Raw genomic sequence first — 26,153 nt, 5'->3', positions numbered from 1 at the left:
CTCCAAGCTTCCCTGGAAGCATTTTAATTAAGAGTTAGAGGACATTTTACTGCTATCAAAGGTTCAAATTCTCCTGGGAGTTTGGTTCTTCTGCTACTGAATGGTTTTGAAAAAAACACGGCGTGATTGCTACAAAGAGCTTTGATTATTCACAGCTGTAAGCTGAGTACTATCGTGTATGTGTTTGACTTGGACTGTTTCACAGACAACTGTGCTTTTGAAGACATCTTTCAAAGTGCTAAAGGGATTTTATGTATATGAGTATGTGAATGATTTTTTTTATTTATCACCTTCACTCATTCACTTGTTGTGTTTTTTTTCTCCCTATCGCAGACTATGTCAGAGAGCCACAATGATCATGCACAATAACAGTTCAGCCTTGCCCCTGTTTTCAAATGTGAGCTCCTTCTGGAAGAGAGATTCCCATGGACCGGGACTACTTGATGAAGGAGCATCGCTTATTGGCAGCTATGATTTCCCTCAGACCACAGAGAGCTTTCCCTTCTCCACCGTGGAATCAACAAACACATCCCTAAATGCCACAATCAAAGACCCTCTGGGTGGACACGCTGTCTGGCAAGTAGTTTTGATTGCTTTCCTCACTGGGATCATTGCACTAGTGACCATCATAGGAAACATCCTAGTGATTGTCTCATTTAAAGTTAACAAACAACTGAAAACAGTCAACAACTACTTCTTGTTGAGTCTTGCTTGTGCAGATTTGATCATCGGTGTTATTTCCATGAATCTTTTCACGACATACATCATTATGGGCCACTGGGCTTTGGGAAACTTGGCCTGTGATCTTTGGCTCTCCATTGACTATGTTGCCTCTAACGCCTCTGTTATGAATCTCCTTGTCATAAGTTTTGACAGGTATTTTTCCATCACTAGGCCACTTACATACAGAGCCAAACGAACAACTAAAAGGGCTGGAGTGATGATTGGTTTAGCATGGGTCATCTCTTTTGTTCTTTGGGCCCCTGCCATCTTGTTCTGGCAGTATTTTGTTGGGAAGAGGACTGTGCCTCCTGATGAATGTTTTATCCAGTTTCTAAGTGAACCTGTCATCACTTTTAGCACTGCCATAGCTGCCTTTTACTTGCCAGTCACCATTATGAGTATTTTGTATTGGAGGATTTACAAGGAGACTGAGAAACGCACCAAAGAGTTAGCAGGACTACAGGCTTCGGGCAGTGAGGCAGAGACGGCACGCTTTGTACACCAGACTGGCAGCTCCCGGAGCTGCAGCAGCTATGAGCTGCAACGGCAGAGCATGAAGCGCTCCAGCCGAAGGAAGTATGGGCGCTGCCACTTCTGGCTCACAATGAAGAGCTGGGAACCCAACACAGACCAGGGGGATCAAGAGCACAGCAGCAGTGACAGCTGGAACAACAATGATGCTGCTGCCTCCCTTGAAAATTCAGCCTCATCTGATGAAGAAGACATCACAGCAGAGACCAGAGCTATCTATTCCATCGTGCTGAAGCTTCCTGGTCACAGTGCCATCCTCAATTCCACAAAGTTGCCCTCCTCGGAAGATCTGAATGAGTCAGCAGATGAACTGCAGAAATCTGACACGGACTCACAGGAAAAGAAAACAAAGAAACTGCAACCTCCCAAAAGCATTCAGGATGATGGGAGTTTCCAGAAGAGTTTTTCAAAGCTTCCAATTCAGCCAGGGTCAGCTGAGACAGCTACAGCTTCTGATGGCATCTCATCAGTGACCAAGACATCTGCAGCCCTGCCATTGTCCTTCAAGGAAGCAACTCTGGCAAAAAAATTTGCCTTGAAGACCAGAAGTCAAATCACAAAGCGAAAACGAATGTCACTTATCAAAGAAAAGAAAGCGGCACAGACGCTCAGTGCCATTTTGTTTGCCTTTATCATTACCTGGACTCCATATAACATCATGGTTCTGGTGAACACCTTTTGCGACTGTGTCCCCAAAACTGTCTGGAACCTGGGGTACTGGCTTTGCTACATCAACAGCACGGTGAACCCTGTGTGCTATGCACTGTGTAACAAAATGTTCAGAAATACTTTCAAGATGTTACTGCTGTGCCAGTGTGACAAACGAAAACGACGCAAACAGCAGTATCAGCAAAGGCAGTCTGTCATTTTTCATAAGCGGATCCCTAAGGAGGCTTCATAGAATAGTATTTTTTAAACAACTGAAAAAATAATGGAGGATGGGGTGGGGCAGGATTAGACAGATTTGGAAGGGATGGGGTAGGATAGGATGGGATGAGATTGGGAGGGGCTGCAATGGGACAGGACGGGATGGGGTGGGAGGGTGGTTCCAGGGTGCTGATTCAAACATTTAAACATCAGGACACGAAAGCAGCTGCCGGGCGTATGTATCCTTTTAATAAATCCGGTTTAATATAAAAATGAAGTCTGAATTCAGCAAAAACTAACAAGCTTCAACGTTTTTACTAGAGAATGAAAGACTTAATAAAGTTTTCATACAAATTTGAAAGAAGCTGTATAGCAATTGTAAACCCGTTACTGATCTGCCCAGCTCTTTGATTGTAATCAACTCTGGGATCTCAGGTAAGCACATCTAGCTAGCCCAACTCTTCTGTTTCCAAGAAATACAACAGCTTTCAATTTAAGTCACACATGGATGTAGCAAGCTAGCAAAACAGGATTATGAAATTATTTGAGACATTGTATAGGTTGCAAAATTGCTTCTTGTTGTCAAGGTAGAGTTTCCTGTTCTACTTCTCTTTTGGTGTATTACTATTAATTGTACCCCTGATTCCTGGTCGCTAAGTGTGCAGCTCATGTTATATATATATATATGTGTGTGTGAGAGTGTGTATGTATGCAAAAAATACATTCACACCTCTACAATACACACATACCAGGAAAGAGGTAATCTATTGGTCTACGTTTTACAGGGCCCCACATCACTGTTGCATGTGAGTGAAATTAAAGTATATATATTAGAAAGTTGTATTATAAATATTATCTCATTGTTCACCACCTGAAATTCAGGTTCATCTTTGCAGCCAAAACACGCTGTCCACATTTCAAACGGAGAGAACCAAAGCGTTGCCTGTGAGCCTATGTACAGAGTTTTATAATGGGACATATGCCCAGTATAACCTTCGCCTTGAGCACAGTCTCTCTCCCCACATGAGATTACGTCTCTTTAAAGAATATGAAGGTGAAAATAATTGATGGTCACATGCAGGGCAGAGCACGAGTTGGTCTTTGTAGGGTGCGGGATGGTGAAAGCTCACATCTGAGCCACCAATGCTCAAAGTCCTGCTGGCCAGACGGGTGCGGACATGAGCAGCAGCCCCATTTCGTGCTCACCCCAGGTGATCTTCAGATGTGAAAGATGCATGTAAAGGAAATCCTTTGGTTTTGCACGTGAAGGACACTCATTTTAAAGTGTTTCTTTTCCAGAATCTGTTTTAAGTAGAAGTGCACCTAATTACATTTATTGCCATGTTACTTGGTGTTTCAGAAAATGTGGATATTGCCAGTTTGTAACCTGGTAATGTTTAATAAAGAAAATTTTTAAAGGGCTTTCATATTTCTAGCTTAGACATGACCAGTATTTCCTGGTATTTGTGATGTGGTCTGCACCAAACAGTGTGATTTATAGAAGTCAGAGGTTCCCCAGGGAAAGGATTGTACTTTAAACTGTTGTTCTAAGTCTGAATTATTTACATGTTGAAAGATAATTTTGTATTGTCTTTGAACTGACCAAAACTTTTTTTATTGCTTAAACTTTTTCTTTTTTTCCTGAAAATAAAACATAACAAATTTATTTTACAAAGGGGCATCAGTGTTGTGAACACAGAACTGATGTAAAAGCTGCTTTTGTATTCAGTGTGAGATGGTGTTTACAGATGATTTTGACAACAGTGGAAATATATTAAATGGTGTCTGTGTATCTGAACTATTTAATTTTGTGTTATGTTCATATGAAGAAATATTTATACATACTTCACCAAATGTTTTATTTAATGTTGATAAATATTGCTCTTCAGTCTTCAGCTGTAATGTCCTTTTAAAGTGATTCATAAAGGTCTGCTTGAGAAATGAATAGAGTATACCTAGCTTCCTTGTCACTAAAACAAATACTCTTGACATACAAATCTTTCTTTTGTATGAGTTGTTTAAAATGTCTACCTAAAAGTAAGCTTGTAAATGATATTGTAAGTCTACTTCAAGTACAAGTTTAGTTAAAAAACCAAAAAAGTTAAAGCTTCAGCTATATGTCATGAGTGCATTTTGAGATAAAGATGCCCAGAATTGGTATACGAGTTTAGCAGACACATAGAACTAAAGACTTGCAAGGCACCCACTTTACAAAGAAAATTAAATACCTTTATTTATAGAAAGAAGCATATATTTGAAATATATTCATTGCTCAAGTTGACCTAAGAAATCTTTTAACATTTAAATATATATCTATATCTATATATTGCCATATTATTATCTTCTGATATTTAGAGTAGTTCTGTGCCCCTAATACACAAAATGTGAGAGCATGTAAGGAAGCCAGAGTTCATCAGGGGGATCTATGGTATATTAGTATTGATTTTACAATGGGAAACTATTATTTTTTAATGAAGTTAAGCTTCTTTGAAAGCAGCTGTCACCACTGTTTACATAATAGGAAGAGTTAAACCCTCAGATTGTTTTAAGGTAGAAATAAACAACCTGTATTTTGATGTGTGAACAGGCTTTAAAATGTTACTACAGGCATTATAAATTGTGTACGTATACACACGTTGTAGCACAGATTGATTTTGTTATTTATTTAATGGAATATGCACTATAAAATATTAAGAATTTGTCTGTGTTGCAAGTGCAGAGGGGATCAAATTAATTTGTATCCTTTATGTCTATGTGTTTGCATTAAACCCATGCACACACACAAATTGTAATTATATGCACAAGTGGATATACTATTTATGAACATAGGTGTACGCAATAGCTTTCAGAAGAAGAATGATGCAAGACCCAAAGGTACAATCTTACACAGCGCTACATTTTTTAAGTACAAATGATGGAATATGGCAATTGTTTTCAGGAAAAGTAAGTCAGAAACATGATAGAAAGCATCATTCTGAGGGGAGACAAACAGCTCAGTCCCATAAACATTCTTCACGTGAAAAGCTGGCTTTTCTGAGGTCAGGCATCATTCTCATTAACTGCAATAATACAAGATTAGGTTCCATATGAAAAGGATCAGAAAATGAGAGGAGATAGCCAGACAGGAGCCACTGGGTTGTCTGAATAAAGCTTTGTGGAATAGACCCCAATCACTGTCAGCCACTGAATAGTTTTAAGACAGTGAAACCCATCTAAATATGCATTTGGCTTTCCCAGTGCAAAAGTGTACGACAGTTTATTGATTTCAAACCTAAAGATCATGTGAGAAATGCCTGATTCGGAGGTCCAGGAATAGGTGTCGTGGTGCTTGAGGAGCTCTATCCTACCACAGCAGGACACGCTTACTACAGATCAGTCAATCACTGTTCAATAGATAAACATATGCAGCCCTGAGCAGTTCCCAAGGTCTGAAGGTCTGTTCTAAATAGGCTGAACAATAAGTGACCTACAGAGATAGGTAGAGCAGTTTTGTGAGAATGCCCACCCCATTGTTCTGAGGCAGTTATTTCTTTCTTCAGTTATGTACAACTTTGCTTTCTTATTTGGTTGTATTGATTATTATATTTCCTTACTTCTTCTGTAAGAAAATCTTAAAAACAACTTGGCTCGTCACCTTTGTATATGTAAGAAGTGAATGAAACTCTTTTAAGTGCACTCAGTTTGTCTGTATGGAATACAAGCACCAAAGCAAAAGGATTTTTTGGTCTTTTTTTCCTGATCAGCACCATCAGTAATTCTGAGTATCTGGACATTATCATGCTACTGCATATACAGTATGGATAGTCATGTAGTATAATGTTGAACCATTTATAAACTGCATTACACTTGCCCACTTAAGCATCTTAGGCACCTCTGTTCAATTTATATTTGAGATTACAAAATCTCATTCTCCTCCAAATGGTTCCTAGATTCTTTTGTAACATGTTTTACAAGCTTGTCTTACTCTCAGGCTTTCTTCCCTTTCAGAAAATCCCCATGCCAAGTTAAACTGCCCCAAGGGCATGTTACTAGATCCAGCAGATTCAGTGTTGAGATTGTATACTTTCTTCTTAAGGATGTACAAGACTGATCAGAAGGAATTGAAGCAGCATCCTTTACATATATATATATTTACATATATATACATAAACTTTTATGTATTTACCCATGCAAACACCACTGCACTTTCTTCTGAGAGCAGGTCAAAGTGGTCTGTAATGCTTTTTGTTAGCTAAAGATTATGAACAGATGTGTGTTGTAGTTTGACAGGGGCTGTCTTTTCTGGCCCATGAAAAGTCATGAACTGCATTCCTATGATACTCAGCCGCTTCCATTGGGAAGTTTAACTAAGTCATATATGACATGCTGATTTTCAGAGAATTAAAAGTGATTTTTTTCCCTGCTACCAGGCATAGATCATCTGTAGGCTTTCAACTTTTCTATTTCAATAGACAAACAGAGAGCAACTAATTTTGCAATGTCTGTTAATTGAGCATTTTTGCATTTCATCTTTTAGCATGAGCATGCATAGGATAATTAATTCAATCACACCATTTGTTGGAAACAAATTGATATGAATAGGATGTTTGGAGATGCACATTTTTTGTTCTGTTTCGTATCTTTTGGCACTACAAATACCCTGTGTCTGGACTCAGTATGTGATGTCACTAATAGATCTTCACAGTCCTAACTGGCAAACTCATTAACTGGCACTCAGGATGTTTTCTACTTTCACCATGCGTTTACTGCATTTGAAAAACATATTCTATTTATTGTATTACAACATAGATTATCTTTTTTTTTTTTTTCCTTTTCTTTTTTTTTTTCACTTAAAGAAAGATTGATGTGGTCATTTACAGATGCATTCCAGTATGTGCTTGCAGATCTTTGGATTAGTTTTAAATATTAAAATGATAAGAGAGTTTCAGCTAACCCAACAGATAATGTAATGGAAGGATTACAGATAACACAATAAAGCAATAAGGGAAGTGCTTTTCATTCAATGGTTTATTCAGGTACATATCACGTAGCATGTGTATTGTACCCAAACATCTATATGCACTCTGTATATCTCAGAAGAATAACCTAAGTATGGCATTGTGCTGTGTAGCTACATACAGAGAGATGCACACCCATCTAAAGCAGTGTACATGGAAGTATAGTTGCAAAATTATGCTGAAATTGTCAGTCATAGTAAATATAACCTTTGATGCCTCATCAGTTGTACCTGGATAGTTTGGACCAGCTTTGCTTATCTACAAGAAATGTTTCTATATCTTAGTGAATATTTTTCAAAAAGCATTGTGTTCATTTCTGAGCATGCTGTTTTCTGTGTATTGTTCTGGTTCTTTGGACATCACCCAAAATTTAGAAATGCATGACCAGATTTCACAGACTGAATTACTGCATCAGTACTCCACTAGGTTCAACTCCATTAGCTTAATTAAATCACTCTGCCTTTGCCAAATATGAAAATAAAGGAAGGCCTCAATTTCTAAAAGTGGATTCTGTCTATCTGAGATCACATAAGAGAAACAGGAATCCCAATCTTCTGCATCCACATGAACATCATTGACTGTTTCTCAGCATGGTTACAGGAATCTGTTAAAACAGCTTGAGCTGGAAGTGGCAACTAAAACAAGCCAGTACTGTAAGCTGTTTAAGGTAACAAGAAGAGCATTGCTTCCATTAGAAATGAAGGGAAAACAATATCATCCTCCCCCACACCAAGCTGTTGCTTTGCCATTTCTGTTACATGCAATAGAACTTTTAATTTGCCAGTGTAAGTATATCCAGATCATTCATTTCTTTCTGTTTTTTTAAACAATAAATCTTGACTGTGTTTAACTGAGACGTATGATGCTGACCTAAGAAAAAGTCTTAAAAATGTTGGTAAAACCAGCTGATCCGTGGTGAGAAAAGTTAGTTGTTTCCAAGCTAGTGAAGATATACTATGTAGTTTTACTTGGCAATAAGCTTGGAGAATGATCAAGACATTTAAAGTTTTATAGATACGCACATCCTCCCTGCATAGGAGTGAATAAACACATGTAAACAGTGCACCAAAAAGTTCAGTGTGTGAATGACTCTGTGAGCTGAGAACACACATACCCATCAAGCCACATGATGGCATGGCAGCCTGATGCCCCACTTACAAGTCCATGGAGAAATCCTTATTACAGTGGTCTGGAATTAAACAATTGGGCATTCATATGGAAGCAGGGCATGTTCGTCTGTGTTGATGTTCACTCACGTGTCTGCATTTTCCAGGAATTTTATGGGAACAAAAATTTAATGCTGTATTTGGAATGACGGCATAGCTGAAATGTTCTGATGTTTGTTACTCAGACATGACTAATAGATAAGGACGTGATATTATTGTGCAGACAGAACTTTCAGGTATTTTTCAAATCTTCATAGGATCATAGTTAATTTACTTAAAATACTGAAACAATTTTACAGTCTCGCAGAAATATCTTAGACAAGAAGCAGATTCCTGGTTAAGCTTCAAATTGTCCACTCCTTCTGAAACTATTTTTTCTCCTAGATTTAAGTCACTGGGTTAAGGAAGCCGCTCTAGTCATCCCTCAAATGTGACTGAGCCCAGAGTAGTGAGGAGTGAGCCTTCATTAATTTGCAGTTAATGATTTCACTTTGGGAATGATTCATTTCCAAGAGAAATGTTATTGGATAATTGATCATACCCAGAAAATATCACAATGAAACTGTTCCTCAGACCCTTTCCCTTACCTGCTCTTCCCTTCTTTTCCCTTCCATCCTTTTCTGCTTTAATTTCTTTTCACAAGAACACAGTGAAACAAGCTGAAAAAACAAATAATCAGAAATACATTCAATTTGTCCATCTCATATCTCCATTTATAATGCTTATTTTACAGCCAGTCCTTATTAGTACAAAACCTTTCTACTGTGGATGTATCTCTGAGTAAATATTTGGCTCCTTTGGCACTGATTCAAAATCAGTGTGTTTTCTTGGCCATAGGCTAAGAACAGACTTTGTTTCGTCTGCTGCTGGACTTGCACACTTCACTGAATGAGATAGAAGGTCCTTCCAGGCATGTTTTCAAAACAGTATAGCTCCATAATTACTTGCACATTTCTCTACAGTCATTGGTACTTTCTGAGCAGACTTAAATTTGTTCATTTCACCCATTGCTGTGAAGCAGGAGTTATGCAAATGAGAGACTACTACTCTGTTGAATGCAAGAGGAATTTAAATTAGCACTGGTGTCATTTCTGTACTCTGTACAATGCATACTGACTGGCAGCTGCTGTTATTAGGGGTATGGAATATGGAACAGAAGAATGTATTCATCGCTCAGTGGTAAGATGCACGAAGAGAGATCATTGGAATCAGGGTGCACAGTGCATGAAAGTGCCTGTTTAGAAGTTAAAAGTTTAAAAAATATGAGCTGTTGTTATTCGTTGCTTTCTGAATGATGCTTTGCAGGTGTAGGCTGTTGAAGTTGCGCATGTTCGGTGGCAAAGGTTTTTTTCTCATCGCTTTTGTTTCCAGGATTCATGCCTTTCTTCTCTTCTAAAGGCCTGCAGAGGTCACACAGTTTTGTCCAGCATGAAGCTGGAAATGAGCTCCTGCCATTTGCACTCTCCTGGGGAAGGGCGTGGGCCACAGAAGCCAAGATATAGGCTTCCTGCTAGTGCTTGGAGATATTGCATATTTTTGTGATAGAAGCAGAGATAACATCACAGGAGTCTGATGAACATAAACTATGCATTTTCTGATGTGTTTTTCTGTTCCTAACAGTTGAAAGGTTTCTTTGCCGTTCTTCTGATTATGGATCAAAACAAGTTCCAGAGGCATTATTCAAACATGTATTTTTAAGGCTCAGATATTTTCAATACATTAATATTTTTCTAGTTCTTTCTTGTTTTGAAACATAGGAGCAGATTTTGTGCAGTAATTGAGTACCTCAGAAGGCTCTTCCATATAAAGGGATCTGCAGTTTTACTCTTTAGCACACCCTGCTAAAAAATGATGGAAATAAAATTAAGTGGAAGCAGATAAAATAATTAAGAAGCAGTAGAAGAAAGACTTCCACCTTCTGCTGTATAAACAAGCAGTGGTTCAATAGTCATGCCAAGTCTCGTATCTACTGTTCAAGTAGTAACCATCCATTCAGGTACCATACAAAATATGAGTGTTAGTTAAATTACCAACAAAATTACAGGGTTTGTATTGCATAACAGTTCACCTGGTGACTAATTAAACTTCTGTGTCCAGGTAAACTGTCAGAAAGAATAATCAGTCCTAACCTGTGCTGATGGCATCTTGCAAATCATCAGCACATTAAAGGGAAGAGTAGAGGTGGATAATAAGTGAAAGTGACTGCTTGCATTTGTTTTCCTCTGCAGCACTGTTTTGGAGCAAGCTTCCCTCCTTCAGTCAACAAATGCTGTTGATACTGTGGAACAGACTCAAATACTGCCGTAGGCATTCAGCCCTCTGTGGTCACTGCAGCCCTGAGGGCAGAGTGGATGACTGTGTGGTTGCAGGCGGAGCAATGAGTCAGGCTGGTTCTGGAGCCCTCTGAGCTCCCTCATTTCTCCTCTAACCAAATGGGTATCAGCCCAAATGTGTTGCACAAACTTGCTGCCCACTGAACTCCCATTGTGCAGCACTGTGCTCATAAGGGATTTTGTACTGCCAAGCTGCTTTAACATCCTTATTTATTTATACATACATATTTTTTTTTCATCCATCCATATAAAGCTAATCAGGTGGCACCTTCCCGTGTGGAATTTTCCTTGAAACTATACTATTATTGTAATCTACAAATGCCTTTCACCCTGTATGCCCCTGATAACGGTTGCATTAGTATGAGCTGATAAACTCATTTCTTTCCTTGCTGCTCATGTAGTGGCTTGCTAGTTAAGATAAAAAGTAATTGATGTGATATAAAGTCATATCTGATTGTACAGCACATTGTCTGCCAAGCGGTTGGTGATGTAAGCTTTACATAACCACGAGATGTTGGGTGAACTTTTGAAATATATTTCCATGTTCTCTTTTCCTCTCTCAATCCAGCACAGGGCAGAACACAGAACAAGCAATCGAAGAAAACAAAACAAAACGAAACTTTAAGGTTAGTTAAGATTAAGAGCAGCAAGGGCAGGGAGTGATTTAGAAGAAGTTTTTGTCAAGTCCATCCTTTGGTGACACTAATTCCCCTCCATCTGGGATAGCTCTCTGCAGGAAACTTTGTAGAAGGCAACGTGGACGCCATTCTTATGCCGGGGACTCTGGCTGCTATTAATTGGCTTGAAAGCGCGGTCGGTTGTTCCGTGACCCAGCTCCGCGCCCTTGGCCGAGCTCTGCCGGGCTCTCGGCGCTCCCGGAGCCAGCACAGCCGCGTCACCGCGCTCTGCTCGCTCTCAGCCCGGGCTCCAGCCCCGCACCGGAGGAAGGCGGCCGTGGCTCTGCGCTACCCCACGCCCTCTGCAGGCTCCGTCCTCTCACTGCCGCCGGACAGCAGGGCTGCGGCTCTCCGCAACTCTGCCAGCCTCAGTGTGAACTGCACTGCCCGTTATTTCCAGTAGCATTAGAGAAAAAATGGAAATGAGGAATTGCTTATCACTGCCTCATTTTTCAGTTCTTTTAAATGATGTATGTATAATGCTTATCTGTTTGGAGGAAGGGGGAGTTTACAAATGCAGTGTTTTAATATATTCGGAGAAGAGAAAATTGAGACATAAACAGTCATATCATGGATCATTTTTTCTCTAATACTGAATTCACCGCAAACAATTTAAGCTGGGGGTCGGCCTGTTTTGCCAGATAACATTGATCAGACAAGAGGTAATGGACTCAAGCTATGCCAGGGGAGGTTCAGGGTGAGCATTAGGAAACCTTTCTTCTCAGAAACAGCAGTGAGGCACTGGAACAGGCTGCTGAGGGACATGGTGGGGTCACAACCCCTGGAGGTGTTCAAGTGATGTGTGGATGTGGCACAGGGAAACATGGTTAGTAGGCATGGTGGGGGTGGGCTGGTGGTTGGACTAGGTGATCTTGGTGTCTTTTTCAACCTAAATGATTCTATAGATCTGTGAGTCTAAGACTCATCTCTGGCTGCACCAGTATCTTCCTGCACTTTAGATAACTGAGCAGTTTTCTCCTCTGCCAATTTATTTAAATCTCCTCTATCTGTTTCCTCACAAACAGTTAATGTATCAGTGAGGTTTTTTCCTTATGATGAAGCATGGAATCTGTTGGACCAGCTTTGTATTAACTGCACTACATTAGGTATCAGGAAGCTGCAGTATGAGCTTTCTACACCTTACTGTATGGCTTGAGTCAGACCCTCAGCATTCTAAATTATTCACACACCTACAGGCAAGGGTTTTTAATCTTCATAGTATTTAGTAATCAAGCGCACATAACTGAGCTGTTTAAAATACCCCTCCAAAATCCATCCTATTATTTTAAAGTACCATATCAAACGTGTTTTCCTATTAGTTGTAGAAGCAAATATCTCACTGCATAGCCAAGACCAGATATGTAACCTATAATGAGATCAACACAAAACAGATATTCTTCACATATTTCATTAAATAATATGACCTAATTTATCGTGGCTGCACAGACTTAGTCAGGCCCAATGCTGTTGTTAATCATACTCCAGAATTCTCATTAGAATCAAGGGAAAAATCTAACAAGAGGAGATAAATCAGTCTTACCTTATAGGGCAGATAAATAATGCTTTGGTTTTGTATTTCTTGTTAATGAATATAATCAAATTACATAAAATATAAACACTCAAAGCCTGTTCTGTGCCCTCAGGGAACCCCTTTCACCCTCCCAGTGCAGTAAATCTGCATATAGCAGGATATGTTCCACTAATACAGTTATAAAATACATGGGTGTATACAATTAACAGCTTAAAAATAAAATCATACTGTAAATGATGTGATTGAGTGAAATTGTATGTATATTTTTCAAGTCTTCAGAATAGTTGAAGTTTTAACTTATTTCCAATTTTTAAGTTGAAATCTATTCATATTTGAAGATTTTGTACAACCTTGTAAAGTTAAATACTATGTCACTGTAATTTATTTTTGTTGTCATATATTGACACATGCTCATTTATATATGAAGTGTACTGTTTATCAATTGCTTCTAAGGCAGCAATAAAAACATGAAAGTTGTTCTCATTTTCCTGTCACAGCTGTCATTTATCTCAAGTAGATTTTTTTGACTGTACACTGATGCATTCAATCTATTGCCTTAGAAAAAGCAGATGATATTCTACTAAGTTTTTAACTGTCTTTCTCTATGTTCATTTAATGCAAGGGTAATTATTGCCTGTTCAGCTAAAAGAGTTGGATAAAGAATTCCTTAGAAGAGATTACCATTTTGTAGAATCATAGAATGGTTTAAGTTGGAAGGAACCTTACAGGTAATCTAAAGCCACTCTCCCCTATCACAGGCAGGGTTGCCACCCACTAGATCAGACTGTAAGAGGGAAAACTGTTTCCAGTACACTGAGGAGCTGTTGTTTCTACAAGATACAGTTTTCTACGCTCTTCAAAGTGTCATATCTAAAACCGCCATAGAACAAAAGGCATGTGAGCAATGGGCATAGCCAGAGGAGCTGCACAGAACAGATCAATTTCTTTTCCTCTTTGCTGATCTTCTGATGATCACAGAATCATAGAATGGCCCTCTTTTGATGCAGCCCAGGATACAGCTGTCCTTGTGTGTTGTAAGTGTACACTGCTGACTCACGGCCAGCTTTTAGTCCACTAGGACCCCCAGGTCCTTCTCCACAGGGTAGCTCTCAACGAGTTATTCTCCCAGCCTGTACAAATATCTGGGATTGCCTTTCCCCCACTGCATCACATTGTACATGACTCTCTACTGGATGGCATACCTTGTACTATTGTATGAACTTCACCACTCAGCTTAGTATCATATATAAATTTGCTGAAGGCTACACTCAGCCCCACTGTCTCTGTCACTGACAGAGCATCAGTCTGAAGGTGGACACCTGGGAGGCACCACTCACAACAAACCTCCACCAGGACATAAAACCCTTTGCCACAACCCTCTGTCTGCAACTACCCAAACAAGTCCATATTCACTCTTCAAATCCATATCTATTATTTTGAGATAAGTATATCGTGTGAGACTATGTCTAAGGACTTGCACAAGTCCAGGTAGATGGCATCAGTTGTCCTTTGTCCACTGATGCCATCAGTCCACCACAGAAGGTCACCATATTGTTCAGGCATGATATGTCCTTTTGTGAAGCCATGCTGGCTGTCACGTATTACCATCTTGCCTTGCATGTGCCTTAGCATGGCTTCCAGAAGCATTTGTTTCACAGTCTTCCCAGGCAAAGAGATGAGGCTCACTGGCCCATAGTTCACCAGATCTTTCTTACTCCCTTTTTTAAAAAATAGGAGTGATGCTTCCCTTTTTCCAGTCACCAAAGACTTCTCTGGACAGCCAGACCTTCTCATATGTGACTAAGAATGGTTTGAAAACCACATCAGCCACTTCCTTCAGGACACTGGGATGCATGTCATTGGGCCCCCTAGACTTGTATATGTCCATTCTCATGAGGCAGTCTTGGACTTGCTCATCTCTTGCATTGGGGAAGATTTTTCTCTCTCAGTTCACACCCAGAGGTTAAGAAACGTGAGAGGCATGGGAATCCTGGCGGCCAGTGAAGGCTGAGGAAAAGAACATGTCGAGTACCTCAGTCTCCTCCATGCCTGTTCATGTACCTCCATGTCCATTGGAAGCATAACATTGGCAGTAGCAGGAGTCAGAAACAACAAATTGTGCTTTATGTGATGATGTTTTCTGGGTGATTTCTGCAGACAAGTGCTAGAAGAAAAACACAAAATGCTGACAACAACAAAACAAAACAAAACAAAAAACAAAAAACAAAAACCAATACAACAACCGAAATTAAAGGGAAGACCATGACCATTAGCCACACATAAGACAGAATGAGAAGATATATGTTGTGGAGTGGGCCTGTATAAAGCCTACAAAGGTGGACTGTTTTCTGGCTGGGTGACATTTTGTCTCTGTGTCACAAGCCTTTCTTTTTATCACTAGCAAATTACAGCTAGTGATACAGATAGTTTTAAGGAACTTAACTCAGACTGAGACTGAGAAAATGTCTGGTGTACCGACCAAATTTTACAATCCAGCTCTATTTCAGGAGGCCTAATCTCTACAAGATGGGGTTTGCCTTCAGGTTACTTTAACAGTGAGCATAGGAAGAGTTCCAAGAATCTATTGGTCTTATTAATTATTTTATCAGCCTAGAGAAGGTGAGAGATTTAAGAAAATAAATGAAGAAACACTTGACTCATGCCTCTCTTATCTTTGAAAATAAAATGCTAGACTTTGTAGAAAGACTTTTTTTTTTTTTTTCCTGCTATGAATGAATCCTGATCTGTGAAGATTACTTGATATACATACATAGTGACAGAAGGCAAGGCAGAAGCCCCTGGATACAAATACAGCATACATGGGGAAAAACTTTGTATGTAGCTTTAACTAGTGTTGACTAGTAGCTTCAGGTGAGAGTAACTTTTGTTTCTTGTTACAAATGAGTTAATGAAGATCACTGAATCAAATAGCTTAACAGTCTCTACAGAAAATGATGTTTGAGATGGTAATAGTCTTTGCACATGAGTTACTTGCAACTAAAATTTATAAGGATGTTCTCTGTACTGAGTATATGATATGGTATTCAGTGTTGTAGTATGTATCTGCTTATAGAAGTGGAATTTGTTTTACACATCAGCTGTGTGTCATCCAGGCTGTTACAGAAAGACTCATGTAATATCTGCATCTAACAGAGGCCAGATGATTCCCTCATGAAAGCGGCCCAGTCAGCTAAGGATGCAGTTCTATTACTAGCTGAGATTAACAACTTTACTGTACATACTTCAAGTTAAAAGTCAGGATTCATCTTGACATCTGTTGTAAAGGTTGAGAATATCACCATGTGCACAAAACAGGAGAATTTTCCTATCAGTATGTGTTCTTAGATTACATCTGCCAATATTGCATAGACACAGATAAGCTGGGCACACTGGTAGGCAGAGCTATGGTCTTTCTCATTCTGTTCCAGGAAAATTCTAGTTTGGAAGCCAGGTGGCTTCAACAATATATTAATGTACTGAAGCAAATTCCTAATCCTTGCTGAGGAAGTAGGTGCTTTCAAATCAGACCTTTTTTATATCTGACCAGCTCTTTCATTTAAGGCAAAGGTGGCTCATCCAGCAGTGGTGCACCCTACAGCTCTGCTTTCCCAGCAGAGGATGGGCAGTATTGGTGCTGAGTGCAATAAACTCTAAGGGAACAGGCTACTAGAGTGATAGAGGTGAGTATACATATAGAAAAATGAGTAAGAAATGTCAGCTTGTTCATGACATTCCGAGATAAGTCCTGGAATAACTCAAATTGTGAATGTGTTGTCTATGCCTGGAATTTCATTTATGTCCAGGTGTTTTTGATTCTAGTTTACCTGTAAAAATTAATAATAATGCTCTCACCATGTCATAATCTAGTATATCTCATTCTACCAAATTACCAGATCCACGTACCTCCTGAGAGTAATAAGAAGTTGTGTTTGTTTGTTTGTTTGTTCTTTGTTAAGTTCAATCTTAAATCAGCAGTTCTGGATATCCCATATATATACATGTAGAACATACAGACTTGTAAAAAACTACAAACTATACTTTCAATTACATCAGGGGAATATGAATCTTATTTCCAAAGTTCAGACTGTAATAAGCTCTGGGGCTCTGATGTGGGACTAATTAAAAGAAAAGGATAAGATTAATTGTGATGGGGCAAACTAACCTAGTAAGAGAGGCCAGACCCTTTAATCCCATAAACACATAGATGAGCTAATTGCTGAAGCAGTAGTTCTTGTGCAGAAGGTGATGTTGTTATATGGCCTCAAAGACCAGTTCAGTAGGTGTCATCTTGGATATAAGGCCTTTTATGGTGAAAGTTATGAGGCACTGGAACAGGTTGTCCATTGATGTGGTTGATGCCTAGTCCCTGGAGACTCTCAAGGCAAAGATGGATCAGACCCTAGGCAACCCAGTCTAGCTGTGGTGCCCCTGTTTATTGCAGGGGAGTTAGAACAGATGGCCTTTAAAGGTCCCTTCCAACTCTAAGGATTCTATGAGTCTGCACAATATTCCTCCCTTGATAAATGTTTCTTTAATCAATTAAATTCTTTGCTCCCTGCATCTTGAAATATTCAGTCCTTATGGCTTAAGGTATCTTAGCCCCTCTGCAGAGCAAATCACCAGACTTGTGAGGGAGGTTTTCAATTACAGAGCAGCAAGGAGAGCTCAAGCTTTAGGACATCCTTCAGGGTTTCAGTGCTTCTTGTGACTCAGCAGTCTGATGAGATGGCTGGCTGCAACTAAAGAGACAGTATATTCCAGATCTAAACTTGAGGGAATAAAACTGGACTTCTAACACGTCTTATATTTTAAAACTGTTTGTAACATTAAAGCATTTGTCTAGGGCAGAAAACTACTTTTCACGTATGGAAGAAAAACATGACTTTCCTTTACTCTGAAAGAGGAATTTATATTCTTTATTATTATTCAGAGTATGCATGTTGTAGCCATAACAACTGTTCAGTGCCTAGAAGAAAAGTGTGGAGATCCAGCAACATGCCTGAGATGCTTTAAAAGGAGAAAATACCTTCAAGTCATAAAATCCAAGTCCCTTAGAGGGTGTTTAATTATTTTTAATCCAAGTGAGCTAAGGTGATCTCTTCATCAAGACAAGGGAGGATTTTATTGGTTTGTTTGTTTTAAAGGAAAGAGTAACACTTGATTCCTCTCTGCATTTTGCTAAGACTTTGACTTTTATACAGAACTACAATGTTTGATTTCTTAAACTAGTAAGTGTTTCTTAAACAGTAAAACACAACAACTTGAGTATTTCTTTGCAGAAATCTCAATATAAAAGAAGAAAATAAGGAAAGAAGATCAGGTGATTTATTGATCTATTTCCTTTGCCTCTGGTTCCTGAATTCCATTCCTCCCCAGCTGTTGAGCAGGACTAGGATGGAGGGCACCCACCAATTTCAGAAAGAGTTTTTTCCTCATCTCCAAAGTGTATTAGTCCAGTACACATCCCTTATCTTCAGGATAAAATGCAGGTAGCATGCTAAAGGCTAGTAGGATTCCTGTTTCATCTCCACATATCAATATAAAGTGCCGCTCTGTCAGAATGATGGGGGAAGCTTTGGTTTCCCACAAAATCCCTATCCTGTTGCTATGCTATATGTAGTCTTTCCTAGGAAGGAATCAGTTGACTGATTTGATTGCAAATTATGCTGAAACCCTACAGCATAGCCACAGGCTATGTCAGTGTGCAGTATGCCTGATCCCTCCATTGTATGGGGATGTGCATTCTTCATCGTTTTCCTTTGAGCAAGCCTACAAACAGAGCTGGCAAGAAAAGGCTCTATAGCATAGACTTAATTTAAGTCTGACATTGAAAGTGGCTTTTAGTTTATGTGTGAAATGTAGGCACAATCATGGATTGTGCTTATTTTTAATTGAACCCTATAGTTCATGGAGGATGGAAGTATCAGCCTGTTAAAATGTGGCAAATGTGCCAGGCAGTTCATCATTTCTATGCCCAAGCGTGAACACTGCAGAAGAAATTTCAGGGTCCTCTATTCCTGCTTCACGTAGCACTTTAACTGTGACACACAATAAATGTAGACAGGTGTGGTCCTAGCGAGGCAAACTGTGCTCAAAGGAGGATTGACTTCTAAATGTATTTGTGTGGCCTCTCTGCATATCTTAGCACATTGTGTTTTTCCAGAAACGTTGTTTTCCCTGTCTTAGGTTGCTGCAAAGATGTTCAGAGTGCAAAAGGACCCTCCAGGAATTGGTAATTATCTGAGACTGAACAGAAGACTGAACTAGAAAGAAAGTCTCTAAGGTACTCCATAGACGGAAGAAAATGTATCATTTTGGAAGTATTTCAGCAAACTGTGTCTCCCTGTTATGTGTTTACAAACTACAAAAAGAAATTAAGACATTTATCAATATGTCAAAACTTAGTACTTGCAGTAATAGTAGGGATGGTTTATTTTCTGTCAGATGTTTGTGTCTAAGCACGTTCTATTCCAAGTAAGCTACATAATGTCAGAAATAAATAACCTTCTGTTTTGATGACTGTAACATGGAAGTAGAATTTAACATAGGTAAATTATCTTAAATACAGGAAATTCTTCAAGGTGCTAGGTACACATAAATCAATATACAGCCAATCCTGAAATCTATCTATGCTTTATAATTTAGTAGATGATTTTCTACCTGCAAGACAACAGTGCCATCCACTGATTTATGTATGTTCTTACAAAAATATTTAAGATGTTTTTGAGAATTCCTTTATCTTGCTTAAAAGAACAGAATCCTTTAAATCAAACCAATAAATTAAAAAGTAATAACGCTTAGCCTATTTCATAGGCTGTTAGGGTTTTTAATAGATTTGATCTTCACATCTACAGAGAGCTACTGGCTTTTACACAAATGTTTATTGGTCTTACTCACCTGTGGCTGCAAGGTAAGTTACTTTTTACACTTATTTCCATACAGCATTGTCACCAGCAGATTTCTTTATTCTCCAGCCGAATAGGTTTATAATAACTGCTGTTCTCAGGGATCAATTCTTCATTGTCTGTTAGTCTGTTAAGTTTGTATGGCATTCAGATGATGTTTCAGAGACATCTGCAGTTGAAAGGAAATTGTTACAATTTTGAAATATTCTATAAAAAACAAACAAACAACAATGTTGGCATAGTACAAGAAGGAGGGAGGAAAGAATAAAAGAAAAAACAACAAACCAAGAAAACACTCCCCTGATAATGTAAAGAAGTAGTGGTTTCACTTGTTAAATGACTTCTCTCCAAAACTCAGGAACAACAAATAGGTGGCACTGCATGATCATTTAAGACTTCAGAACTGGCGGTGGAGGCAGGATCAAAGGAGACACAGTTTTGAGAAAGTATAGCAATCCATCAAAGCAGTATTTGTTAAAGTTCAGAATATAACGATGATTATGCTCCCCTCTTTAAAATTATCTCTAGTCTTTTACTGTGAATTATATTAAATACTAAAATAAATAGCTGAGTCTTTTGCCTATAATCTATATACGTCCACAATGCTGTAGTCCAACCAATTAAAATACAAGTGGATATACGTGAAGATAAGTATTTATTCCTAAATGCCGCTCTCTGTATATGTGAAAGCCAGAAGGTTACTTTTCAACCAAATCGTTCTTGATCATGGATCTCAGATCAGTGTTCTTGATGTGTAACCTAATATTAATGTAAAAGGAGAAAAGAAGACTTGTAACAGAACTACATTCAGGATTGTTCGTCCATCATTTTCTTCATAGATAGAATAGGAAGGGTCAGCATCATTGCAATCTTTCCTACTTTCATTCTATTTCATCCTCCTTCACAACTGGAAACTTTCCAGTCTTCCATTTTTAAAGCAGGCACCCGAGAAACACTGAACCTCTGCTACACATATTACCCCATTTTCCAAAGCCTGCAATGCAGTGTTCAGAAATATCTCTTGGCAGCAGGAGCAGAAGAGTGAGCATGGCTATCTGTATGGGAAATTGGTAATCACAGCCCGAACCTCTGATTAATCAGCTGAGGCAAGTGTCGGGTCAGCTGTGGGAGCACAGGTGAGAGTAATTTAGCTGTGCTCCTAGAAGGGGTTTAGCTTGACTCCACCTCTTCTAGACCTCATTTAAGGACTGACCACCACTAAGGTAGCTTCTTTTGGAGATTGCTCTCTGGTGGAGATTGCCTCAGCACTTTCCAGCAAAGGTATCTATATTGGTAAGTTTTTCGTTATAATAACCTTTTGAATATCTGTTACCATCTTTGTATCCTTATGCCTTCCTAGTGATATTCTGCTCCATGGCAAGTGGCTGTCTCTTGCATGGCCAGCTGATTGACTGCCCTGCCCTCACCTGCTGGGCTCTTTTCTGGTGTCCTACACCTTTAATCTCTTAGTGCTGTGCAGAGCTGGGTAGTGATATCAGCCCTGACCTGTTTGAACAGAAGGACAGGCCCTACCCAGCTAGAAAGTGGCCCTGAGGGTAGAGAACCTGATATCCTGAATCCTAAGCATATGGGTTGCCCATTTCAGAAACTGGGAGCCATTCAGATTGAACCTCACTTGGTTGACTGGATTGTGTAGGCAGGTTATGGTCTGTGTTTAAAAACAAGGAGTTAGCAGAAACCCTCATTTCTCCACAGGTTCTAAAAGTAAACGTGTCTCCCTGAAACATACTGCTGGGCTTCACAGCATCTGTGTGGACCGCTAGGCTCAAAGAATATGACATTTTTTTGATGAAGCAAAAAATGTTTTCATTTCACAAATGCTTATTGAAATACATTGCTGTCTTTCAGTTATAAGAGTACTAATATGCTTTGGCCTGTTACTTAGCTCTTCTCCGGCTGTGACAGATTATATCATTTGAATGCCTGGCTATGATTTTGTATTACTGTTTTAACAGAAAACAACAACCAAACAAATACAATCAAGCAATCTTTTGAGAGCAAGAGCCGGGAAGTTTAAGAACAAAAAACTAGAGAATGAGGAAATAAAGTAGTTTCTAAATATACAAAAAGGAGAGATCAGAGCCTAGGAAAGTAAAACATGGGAATAGGAAGCTAAATATGGTGATGTTAAAAGCTGCAGTACTGACAGCTTGTGTGGGCTTAGTGCTACACTTGTGATATTTACCTTAATGCTCCACTTTCTGGAGCTGGATGCTTGTATGAAGTTTCATATCTGCATGGTGTAATGGAGAAAATCTGGGTTCAAAGTCTGGTACATCTGAGTGTGGAATATCAGAAAAGGTATGTCTAAATAAAAAATTAAAAAACATTCTTCCATAAATTATAGTAGCTATTCTGAAGAAACTGCAAGTTTTGATATATTTACTTAGATGCAGAAGAAAAAGTAACACTAAACAGTCAATCAGGCCTGGATACATGTGATTAATCATAAGTGCTGTCTTACTGTCATCACTGGAAATACTCATGAGGACACTGGTTCCCAGTTTCAGCATTAGATTTTTAATTTGGTATATAAGCCTAGCTCTGCTTCATTGGTTTTCTCTATCGATAAACATGAATGAAGGCCTAGGACTGGGGACTGTTAATTACCCGAGATTCTATTTTGCTAATCAAACTCTACATAAAAGCCTAACAAATGTGTGTGAAAACAAAACAAAGCATTAGTTTTATGATCACAAATGCACAAATCTTCACAAAACTTTTCACAACTAATTATAGCAGCCTCCTGATGAAAGTGTAACTGACAAAGTCATGACAAACAGTATGCAACCCACAGCCCTTTTTTTCAGCTCAAAACCATCTGCATGCTTGCCATTATACATATGTTTAAACTGTTCTTGATTCAAAGATAAGCCCAGGAGCTGGCATACAGCCTCAAGCTGGGGCCATCACACTTATTCTTATGGAGAAATTAAATAGCTTGTAATTATCTCTGTTAATGATTGGAAAACAGAATTAATGTACTGGGGGAAAACCTCCTTGTGTGTTCATTATATTGCACTTCGGAATAAAACCTGAAATTATTAGATTTGTGGTATGGTACAATGTTTTAAAATAATGAATTTAGGAATAACTGGATGTTTTGTGGCATTTCTGTTGATTGAAGTGAAGCATTTGTCAGTGCCTAAAAAGAAGGATATTCTTGGTGATTAATGTCAATTAATGCTCCAATTAGTGTGCTGTGTCACAGGTGCCTCCTGCCTTCATTACACTGCCAGCTTTATCCCGTCCCTCCTGCAGCTGCACTACAGCTCTAGCACTTGGCCAGGCTACCAATAGGTAAAGTTGAAAGACTTTTTCTACATGAGGAAGTGTTGTTGCTTGCTAGTGTTAACTCCAAAAGACCTAGGATTGTGCAGTTGCTGTGCTAGCTGGTTCTCCAGCCCACAGCAGGTGGCTGTGGATCATGAAGGAGCCTTTACAGCAGCCTAGAGAAAAGGATCTCATGTAACTCAGGCATGAAGCTGTTCACAGTCAGGTGTTACAGATTATACACACCTGTGAGGGCATCCATGCCTGTTGATGGCAAAGAGGAGCAGGTCTGGCTTTCATTCCTTAGAGAAGACAAACATCCAGGTAGAGCACCCTAATGGTGAAACTATCAGATGAGTTCCTTATGAAATCCACAGGGAAAGAGGACTATTCCTCTACATTTGGAATTGGAGTTTTTAAAGGAAAAGCTAAATAACGTCACTTCTTATTTCTCTGATATTCACCAGTCAGTTCTGAGTTATCTCTTTGTCAGTGTGGTCTGGTACATACAATGATCTGGAAGGAAAGAGAAAAATCTTCTTTTTTCCTCTTGTAAAAGAGTATTATCTAAATGGTTCTTGGCAGCTGATGATAAGAGCACAGCCTGTAATACATTTCTCCAATTAATCTCAGGCAAAAAGCCAGATGTTACTGCTGTTCTGTTTCCCAAGCCTATAGGAGAGCTTGGACTTTTTTTTTTTTTTCTCCTTTGTTTCTTACCACTACAGAGGTGGAGGGAGTCAGCATTAACCTAAGTTTTACTATAAGCATTTGCTGAGATACAAGGTAAAATGGAAACAGCATCCTCTTCACTGACTCTTCTGAAGGTAAGACTTCTTCCATTTTAATAAATTCTTCAGATTTGTAATTTGTCTTAGGAAAAATATATTTACATATTCATTTAAATCTTAATTGTTCTTTTTTTATGAGGCGCTCTAACTTGTAACAGAAAATGCTGGCTAAAAATGAGTTATGTTTACTCAAAAACATCTTTCAAGAAGCGTTCTGCAAAAAAAAGGCAATAGATTATTTTCAACCACATTGTTTGGTTTTTTTTTTTATACAGCTAATATTTTACATCTTCAGGGCAGGAACTTTTAAACTGCAAGCAAAATGTAACTTGTTTTATTTCAAACTAAAAATACAGATAGATTATTGTGTTCAAGAATGGGAATGTTCATGGAAACCATTCATGCTTCTGTCTTAAAATACCCCTAAGTTGCTCAGGAGAGAGGCAAAAGTTCATAAAAACAGGTTACAGTAGGTTGTTTTTTCTGTTTATTTTTAGTGAGAAACTGTACTGAATGAAAAGACCTGAATAGACAGGGTGTGGCACACGACATACAAACTGTGTGTTTTCAGTAGCAAACTTCTAGGCTGGCTGGCTGTTTTGAAAAGTAACGTCAGGAAACCTACTATGGTACTTGTAGCTTCAGATTTAGGCAGCATATGATTTGGTAACTAAAATGTTATTTCTGTGGAGGGTTTTCTGTCCCACTCTTATGTGAGGAGCAGTTAGAAGGAGGTAATTGTACCTACAGCCAGATTTTCCTCTCTTTTCCCTTAAACAGGCATGAAGAGTATACTGTCTGTGAACCAAGTAGGGGTCCCAAAACAGGGAGACAGCTCTGGTAAAAGTGACAGGCTTCTTCTTAGAACAGTGGTCATTACTGACACACGCACGGATCTGGGTCTAGAAGCAGTCCTACCACCTCATGGCTATCAGCTTCTGGACAGGTCCTCCTTCTGCTTGTACTTCTGCTTTTACAAAAGGGACAGAAGCAATTACAATGAGATGCTGGTCTTGTAAGCAACACCCAGCATTCTTAAATTACCAATAAACTGTTCTGAAATAACAGATGTTCAAATTCATTTCCAGCTTGAACTGTGAGACTTTCCTGGTCCTTGCAATTGTTAGAAAACAGTTCACTATTTCCTATGAAGTTAGCATTGTCATTTTCTTTTTGATGGTTTTATCTTTTCTTTATATTTTCACTGACTACCTTATTACACAGACTCCTATCTTTCAGAGGCTGGATGTGGGACATGCTGAGCCTGGGACTATATTCACTGAGATGTACTTCCCTTTTGAGGTAATGTAGCATATATCCTATAAACCAGGGTTATGATTCTCCTCAGGCCTGAAAAATAAGAGTGTCTGTAAGCTGCTTTTTCTTACAGCTGACAGGAACTAGTGAAGCAGTGAAGTTGCATCACCGAAGGCAAGTTTTCCTAGTGGTGTAGTTTTATGGAAAATATATTTCTTACTATTTCCGTTCCTCCTATCTGATGGGATACATTTTTATTCTAAAGGTAAGCACATAGCCTTTCAATAGTGCCTGTCTACAAAAACTGTAGGATTTTTCCATGAACTTGCCTCAGTCACTAAAATGTATGACTTAGAAGCCAAGTTCTAATCACTTTTTTTCTTTCTCTGTACGATGTGTGCTACCTATGTACAGGATACCATAAAATGTAATGAAATCTGTTCAGTGTTCTGAGGAGGTTTTATATCATATAAAAACTACTTAAGCACAGTTACTACTGTAGCTTACTCTATGCAGAACTCTGCAGGAGACCTGATGAAGCAGTATGTACAGCAAGATTTCAGTAAGTTTGAAATAATAATCAGAAGGTAAAGTAAAAGCTAAAGAAAAAAAGATATACTGCTTAATTTCCCCTGGACTTTGGTGCCAGATAGATGACTTGCCTAAATGTCCACAAACAAAAAAGCATATTAAGAGTTACTTTTTCTCTCCATGTAAGGGTAAGATGCATTTCTCAGCAGTAATAATGGAAGTGCAAGCCTTCTTGCTTCATAATTTTGTTTTATCCATTTACTTTGAGATAGAAGGGGAGATGCTCCATCTTATACCTTTATATAACTTCTTAAATTATGCAAGAATTTCAGTGTTTGAATCATCCCAAATACTGGCACATCTGGTGTATGACACAGCTAGAAGAACTGAGAAATCAGATCAAAAGCTATATCACAGGATTTGAAAGCAGGGAACAGATTGTTATATGCTGAACTTTCACAGAATGTTGTACTTATTGAATACATTACCTTACATTCAAGCTATTATGTTTGCTAATTTTTAGTTTTGAATCAGTGACATGGCCTGAGGT

The 26,153-nt window shown here is 38.8% G+C and overlaps 1 protein-coding gene across 10 annotated transcripts in view; it reads left to right on the top strand.

Moving 5' to 3' along the window:
• The window catches only part of CHRM3 (cholinergic receptor muscarinic 3), a 252,239-nt gene extending 238,931 nt beyond the window's left edge, over window positions 1-13,308 (top strand). For all 10 annotated transcript variants that reach the window (XM_085541292.1, XM_085541291.1, XM_085541290.1 and 7 more), the window contains one exon: window positions 334-13,308. In XM_085541292.1, the coding sequence (XP_085397418.1) occupies window positions 353-2,155 (1,803 nt within the window). In that variant the 5' untranslated portion in view covers window positions 334-352 and the 3' untranslated portion in view covers window positions 2,156-13,308. The remainder of the gene's footprint in view (window positions 1-333) is intronic.
• The last annotated feature ends 12,845 nt before the right edge of the window (window positions 13,309-26,153 follow it).

Source organism: Coturnix japonica, chromosome 3 (assembly GCF_054131305.1).
Source record: "Coturnix japonica strain WE chromosome 3, WE-NBRP24, whole genome shotgun sequence".
Lineage (NCBI taxonomy): Eukaryota > Metazoa > Chordata > Aves > Galliformes > Phasianidae > Coturnix > Coturnix japonica.
Note: the sequence above shows the minus strand (reverse complement) of the source record. Positions and strands in the feature narration are given on the sequence as shown.